The sequence below is a fragment of the Primulina huaijiensis genome, chromosome 4, assembly GCF_012295235.1.
Source record: "Primulina huaijiensis isolate GDHJ02 chromosome 4, ASM1229523v2, whole genome shotgun sequence".
Lineage (NCBI taxonomy): Eukaryota > Viridiplantae > Streptophyta > Magnoliopsida > Lamiales > Gesneriaceae > Primulina > Primulina huaijiensis.
The window spans coordinates 17,263,313-17,271,224 of NC_133309.1; the positions used below are offsets into that span (position 1 = coordinate 17,263,313).

General features: G+C 37.7%; 1 protein-coding gene across 1 annotated transcript; it reads right to left on the reverse strand.

The window, feature by feature from the left end:
- Window positions 1-969: 969 nt before the first annotated feature.
- LOC140975325 (S-adenosylmethionine decarboxylase proenzyme-like) lies at window positions 970-3,536 on the reverse strand. The gene is made up of 3 exons (XM_073438986.1): window positions 3,279-3,536; window positions 2,501-2,653; window positions 970-2,405 (listed from the first exon to the last, which is right to left on the reverse strand). Exon 3 carries the CDS (start codon window positions 2,229-2,231, stop codon window positions 1,149-1,151), a length of 1,083 nt encoding a protein of 360 aa, XP_073295087.1. The 5' UTR covers window positions 2,232-2,405; window positions 2,501-2,653; window positions 3,279-3,536; the 3' UTR covers window positions 970-1,148.
- Window positions 3,537-7,912: the final 4,376 nt, after the last annotated feature.

Here is a 7,912-nt window from a genome sequence, read left to right on the forward strand (position 1 = left end):
AGTTACCCATATATACAAGCATTAAAATATGTGCCTTTTTTCCCGGGTCAAAGATACTTTTATTCGTAAAAAAACAACTAAAGACTTCTAGCCTCTAGGTTCTCTCTCTCTTTGATTTTCGGACCGTTTTTTTTTTACCTCTATCGACTCATGAGTTTTCCAGTTAAGTGTCTTCCGAGTTCCGATCCGGAAAATATATATATTCTTTAATATGTGGTTAGCATGAGATTCTTTAATTTCAAAAAATGAATTATTATTTTTTCTCTCTCCTTTTCTTCTTCAACTTTTATATAAATTTCTTGTTCAAGTTTTATATAAATTTCATCTTTCAAATACAATGGATCAGCCTCTTCCCGCGCACCATGCTTGAAATAATCCGATCTATATGTATGTATAGACGTTGCCGTGCCTAAAATTTTGAAGGTTTGAGTTGAACTTGAGCCCTTAACAATAAATGTTTTTTTTTTTTTATTAAAGAGCAGAGCTAGAAAAATTACAATTTACGTCACTGTAAATAAAAGTTATCTCAAGTCCAAGTTGATCTTCGTTTTTAGCATAGTCCTTTTGCCATATTCCATGTCATATCATCAATTTTTAGTGCTAAATTATTTGATTAAATTATAACTTCTCCACTTCTCTATCGAAATCGTGATTCAGTGGCCCATCATGAACAAAGCTCACCTGGTCAAAATTTTATCTGGCCTCCTCTCCGCTAGCAACTTGATAAGCAACTATCCATGGAATTATACTTCCGTAATACGAAATCCGACTACGACAAATGGAGCATATATTTTCATTCCAACGTGTGAAACAATTTGTTGTTTTAAGAGAGCAGAACAAATAAAATTTTATAAACACAAATCTTAGAACGTGGAGAAGTCTCGTGTATCTCACAACAGATTAGCATATCGTTTGGTAAGAAGCTAAATTAAAATAGCTAACCAATAATCCACTGAAGCAAGCAACAAAAACACAAACATTGCAGAAAATATCAATCAAACCCGCACATTATTACATCTATATAGAAGAAAAAGTCGCGAATGTAATTATATCTAGAAAAGTAACACCACGTACAATTAGCAACTCTTGATAGATATCATGGGAAAAACCAATAATTTTATTGAACGAGGGCAAGTGAAAAATAAAAGCTACTCCTTTTCTTCTTCATCACCATCCTCTTCTCCGTAACATTTCAGAATCGACCTAGGAGAACAGCAGGTTTCAGTCTTTGCAAACTTCTGGTAGATGATTGATCCTGCCGCTCCTAAATTTTCTTGGCTTTTCTCATCGAGTAAGTAACCTTTCAGACTGAGCATGAAAGCTTGAGGCATTGGCTTAGAACCAACATCAGCATGCAAAGATATGGAAAACTCCCTAGGTTCGAAACAAGCCAAAACCCTCCCAATCAGTGGGCCAAGATTCACTGCCTTCAAATCATACCCAGCTGCTTCAAAACTGGCATAGCTAAATCCGTCTTCCGGGGTAACATGGATAGTAGAGACTGCCGCTCCTTCGATGGAGTTCATGGAATAACCACATGGCTCGAACTCAAAGTCACATATATCTGATTCAGGAAGAATGTTTCTTATGCCAGATCTGTGGGTCATCAGAGTCCCCGAGATAGATTCTTTCTTGTAAAAAACAGATGCCTTCTCCCTGTCCAAGCCGGTCATACACATCTCCAAAGTGTACACAGGGTTAAAATACTCAGCAGAGCTTGCACACGCAGAATAAACATGCCATTTCTGTCGTTTGTTTGAACCACCCATAACATAAGCTTTGCCCATTCCAGAACCAATACTCCCAAAAAAGCCATCTAAGATAGCAACTTCTTCAGAAAAGTTGCGATGAGGGTATGACTGAGCCCCGGGGAAAATGAAGCTTCCACGGGTATATCTTACAGTTTTAACTGAAAGAGAGAGGGACTTGGCCAACTTCAGAATGGGAGGGATCGATAGAAGCAATTTTGTCGTACCACATGTTTTTATGATGATTTTGTAAGGATACACAAAGAGGCTAGACTCAGAGAGAACATATGAGTCAACATACTCATTCGACAGGGAAGCAACTATGGTGCATTCAGCAGGTCCCAAAATCTCATCCAACTGTGGTTTGGCAAGAGAACGAAGACCCTTCCCTTCAGGATCAGCAAATATGCTAGGCTCAAAAAAGGAGATTTCAAGCCTCTTTTCAAAGCCTTCAAAACCAATTGCAGAGACGGGAAAAGCCATTTTAAGAAACAAGAAATTCTTCCGACAAAGGATGCAGAGAAGGTAGCCAATATGCGAAGAAAAGGAGTGCAGGAACAAAAATTGAAAACTAAATAACTAAATAGCTTATTTTGAACACGTCAATGACGTGATGAGGGAACCAGTTAAGGAATATCAGGATGGTTTGCGAGCGCACTGCGATTGGAAAAAAAGAATTTGATGTCAGTAAGTTTATGCATGTAATAGAACCATGTCATAAAAATTAAGCTTCAAAAAATCAAGGAACTCACGTTTGAGTATGCAGCAGATCTGAACTTCTTGATGCCTCCGTTTGGTCGAACGTATTCAATGCTGTATCCTAGAGGAGCTTCGTAAAATAAGGACTTGCTACTACTGGACTTTTTCTTCCCACCTTTAGTCTCCATTAGATCATCAACTCTATACTGCATAACCAAGAAAAAGTTGTAAGACGAAAATTATAACAGAAACTAAAAATAATTGCATAAAACAGCACAAAAAAACTAGCATTCACAAGTCCAGAACCTTAAAAATATTTGATCGAAAGTATATCAAGGCGTACACTAGCGAAGAACACGTGTAGATTTACACGACTCATATAACAAGTCTCTAGCTATAGATTCAAAAATAAAACAGCTTTGTTGAAACTAAAAAATTCTTATAAGATTGAATCTGGCCACAAATCATCAAAAAGTACAACAAAAATCAAGAAAGATAAAATTCAAAGAATAATCTTCCAGATCTGAAAATCTTGATATCCTATAATTTCACCACAAATAATTGTCGATCTATTATTAAAAATTAACAAAATCATTAGACCAACTTAAATTCATATACTTTCAAATTAAACCTAAGAGAACAATAAACAATAAAGCATCTTAGATTAACATATTTTTCCCATGCAAATTTTAAAAAAAATTTCCAAGATCATCCATACAATAAATTCCATTTCCAAGAACAGAATACCTAACCAAGAATCCACATATTTATGTATCAATTCAAAAAAATATCAAATGAGAACAATAAAAATAAAAAGAAATCCATCCTTACATCAAAATTTTGATTTCGTTGTATAGACTACCACCAAAACAAAGAACGATCCAAAACAAATAGATCTTCTTGCAAACAAGGGAATAAAATCTCTGTATACGATTCCGTAAGGCTACATCATCATTCAATAATTATTAAAAAAATTACTCACAGAAAAAAGGAATTGTTTTTCGGCGGCCAGAGAAAACAATGAAACCCTAGAAAAAGTTGCAACGTAATTCCCTTTTGTTGTTTTTTTTTTTTTTTACTCTTTTCCTTTCTTTCTACAAGCTCAGAGGGGACGCGGAGACATTTATATGGGAAGGATATATATTTGCCATTTATTTTCTTTGATATTACATCCTTGCCCAGCGAATATTCGCTTTAATTTCCTTTATAATTTCAAAATTACTTTTTATACCGAAATCTTTCTATCTATTTCCTTTATACTTTCGGGGTTACTTTTTATAAAGAAATCTTCCTATCTAATTAAAGTCAAATGAAACACGTGTACAAAATAACTTCATAAAATAGCTTTTCTAAAAAAAAAAAAACAATCTTATTTTTATCAGTATTTTTAAATTCAATAATAATATTATATATGGTTAAAATTTTTACTTCATCTTTTAACGAATTTATTTGAAAAGTTTTTCTATCAATCTGTTATTGTAATTCATTTAAAATCTATGAACATGTTTAATTATAAATTGAAAGTAAATAGGATTACCTTGGAAATTTCCTATTATACATGTTCTATCAACATAAGTTAAAAGGTAAATTTGATAAATAAAAGGAAGTCCAATTATGAGTTGGCTAGAAATATCTTTTACTAATAAAAAACTTGTTTGAATACAGTTTTTATCTTTGTAAAGGCAAAAAATTGTGTGAGACGGTCTCACGGGTCGTATTTTGTGATACGGATATCTTATTTGGGTAATCCATGAAAAAGTTTTACTTTTTATACTAAGAGTATCACTTTTTATTGTGAATATCGATAGGGTTGACCCGTCTCACAGATAAAGATCATGAGACCGTCTCACAAGAGACCTACTCCATTGCAAATATATGCTTTTGATAATTTATAATTTATTTATAAAGGTTCTCCTCCAGCATGAGAAAGAGAATGAATTATTTTATGAAAATATTTTGTAGGAATTAATTTTCTGTATTACATTTATCTGAACCACTATCTATCATATTGTTGGAGCAATATTTTAGGCCCAAGAACAAACAAGCCCAAGTCTAAGGAAAAGAAAGAATGAGCATATCAACAATTTAAATTAGTTTGAATAAGTCAAAAGACGTGCAAACATAGTGTAGCAGATAGTGGAGATCATGGGGGAGTGGAGAGAAACAGCACAGCGCTGGGAAGAAAAAGACATCGACACACAAATCGCTAAGGACTCAACTCTACAGACAAAAATCTGCAAAATACTCTCTGCAAAATTCAATCTTCAAGCACTAGTTTTTAATCGTTCCAGTATATTCCTAGCACTCTACGTTTTCTAGTTTTAGATTTAAGCAACAAGTTATTATATTTTTCAAGTTTTGATGAATTCCTACAGTTTTGTAAATTCAAGATCATATCAGGGGTTTATTTGCATCAATTTCCAATAGTTTTCTTTATTTTGGCATTGCATTTGTTTTAGGAGACTAGAACTGACGGTCGAATTTAGAATTCACGTCACTTGAATATTTAGAAGTTAGATTTTCTCATTTTCACACAAATCGGTGCAACTTTGCACCTGGCACGCTCGCAAATACCAAATATTGTGCAAACATATTTTTGGCACGCCCGGTGGGACCGCACTATGCCGCCAAGAAGAAAAGAAAACGTCAGTCAGGAGAGCGAGGAGTCTCTGGCTAATCAAGAGGGAACTCAGGTTCCACAGCCAGAGCAACCTACTGTTGAACTACAGGCTGAAGAAGTGGGTCTGCATATTCCTACTACGTACGATCAAGTCTCAAACAAGGTGATGGAAGAACTGACTGCTATAAAGATTGAGGAAATCTCACTAGCATTGTCTAAGGCGATGGCCGACTGTTTGAAAACCATTTTGATTAAACCGAGTCAGTCTCTTCGAGGAGAGCAAAATACCACTGTCAAAGAGGCCGATCAGGGAAGCAACCAAGTCCATGAATTCGACCAGGGAGTTGGAAACTCAAGGGCTGGCGATCCTCGCCGCCCAGAGTACACTCTCCCAAATCAGCCAGAAAAGAGGTATACACCGCCTCACAAGAGAGAAGAAACCTTAGGAGGAAGAGCTCAGCCATATTCACGTGCTCATGGAGTGGGGAGTTCAAAACAACCGGTTACTCAAGTGTACGGCGTGACAAATCCTCTGTACCAACCGGGAGCTTATGATGACATATCGCACATGGATTATACAGGAGTAGATGGGGGTTTCCCAGGAGGTAATGTTGGTTTAAATGCAGGGTTTCAAGCTCGGGGGGCAAATCATTACCCTCACCCACTCTCAGCTCGGAACATTCATATGGTTGATCCAGAAATGGTGAGAGAGGCTGTTCAAGAGTTGTATGGGCCGGCTTTGAGGCAGATAGGCCGCCCAGAATTCCACAAGCCCTATCCAGAATACATAGACATGAATAACCCATATCCAAGGGGTTATAGAGTTCATGAGTTCAGCCTGTTCTCTGGGGAAGATGGCCAGTCCAGCATCGAACACATAGCCAGGTTTACCATCCAGTGCGGGGAATTGGCCAACTTGGAGAACTTCAACAATTTGAAGTTGCGGCTATTCCCAAATTCTCTCACTGGGACTGCATTTGCTTGGTATGCTTCGCTCCCCAGAAATTCAGTGATGAGTTGGCAAGAGATGGAAAGACAATTTCACATTCAATTCTATAGAACAGAGCCAGAAGTGTGCATTGCCGACTTATCCAGAGTCACTCAAAAGAAAGGAGAGTCTGTGGAATATTTCATAGACAGGTTCAAGAAGATAAAGAATAGGTGCAAGGTATTCCTACCTGACACCGAGTTCGTGAAGATGGCACAAAAGGGGCTGGATTTTGAATTAAGGAAGAAATTCCAAGGTATGGAGTTCAAGGATTTCTTTAAGCTAGCCGCCAAAGTGGCTGAATACGAAGAACTTTTGCGGGAAGAGTCATACAAGAAGAAAACTGCTATGGGGTCTTATTATCAGGAGGTGGAAGATGTGTCATTGGCAGAGATTCGATCAGCTGGGTCTTGCACAGTTCCCCTGTTAAAAAAGAAGCCAACAGAAATTGAAAAGAAGAACAACTCCCAACTCCCCAAAGACATGCAGTATACATTTGATGTATCAAAGACCGAGGAAGTTTTTGATTTCTTGGTAAAAGAAAAATTCATCACTTTTCCAACCGATCACAGGATTCCACCCATGGAAGAGCTGAAAGGACGAGAGTATTGTAAGTACCACAACTCCTACAATCATGCTACTAAATCTTGTTGGGCGTTCAAGAACATTTTGCAGGATAGAATTAACAAGGGAGTTGTGAAATTCCCTAACAAACAGGAGTCTATGGCGGTGGATGATGATCTTTTTCCCCCAGTAGCTTTGGTCAATGTGAATGTGACAGATTTGAGAGATCTTCTCAACGAGAAAAGAAGCCGATCCTTTGCAGTGAAAGAGCGAATAATCAAGAAATGCTGGATCCCGAAGTGTCAATTGTATGAAGTCACTGGAAGGTATAATACCGATCGACTAAGAACATTTCAGCAGCGTTTAACCAGGAATGTTAGCGAACCCGCGGCCTCTAGGCCGAGGAACCAACATTTCCTTGAAAGACCAGTGCGTGAGAATCAAAAGTTCAGAGGGGAATCATCTCGTGATCAACACCAAAGGTACTCAGGCAGGAGAAATGCATATGAAGTTGATTCACGAAGAGTGGAAACCAGAAAATTATCAGTTGATCAAGACAGAGAGCGGCATGCATATGAAATCTCAAAAGGAAAAATGATCGAGAGTAGGATACCAAGGCCCAGGTATGTCCTTCCAGCTAGAGGGGAGTTCAGTGAGTCTTGGAGAGTGGCCCAACACAAAAAATTCCCGAGGCCACCGACTAGGACTCAAAAGAGACGGCTGTTGAGGGAAAGAGCTATTGCAAGAAGAGAGTAGTCCGCTAAGTTGAGAAATGAACCCACAATTGATGTTCCAGTCTCCATGAATCCAGTGGGGAGTAAATCCAAGTTTGGAAGATCGGCGACTGAGGATAAGTTTGTAGAGGATGATGATGATTTGTTAACCGAAGAGGATGATCAAAAAAGAAAAACAATTAACTTTTGCGTTGGAGAGTTTCACATCACTGTGGATTGTGCCACGGGAGTGGTGATACTACCAGAGAAGTTTAAAATGATAGAAGAAGAGAATGGGGAGTTGACGTCCCAAGAGTCAATGCCAAAGGAAGAGCATGCAAATAAATTCCTTGAAGGGAGTTCAAGAGTGATTATAAAGGAAGACCACCCAAATAAGCCTCAGCAGGTGATACTTGAAAAGCCTACACCGGCCATGACCAAGCACATAAGACCGTTGTACATAAAAGCCAACGTGAATGGGAAGCCAGTGTCTATGGTGTTGATTGACAATGGTTCAGCTGTGAATGTTCTTCCAGTAAGAATGTTGAAAAGTCTGGGCAAAAATGAAGAGGACTTGATT

Excerpts from the sequence above, each read along its gene's own strand:
- LOC140975325 (XM_073438986.1), bottom strand. The coding sequence starts at position 2,231 with ATGGCTTTTCCCGTCTCTGCAATTGGTTTTGAAGGCTTTGAAAAGAGG.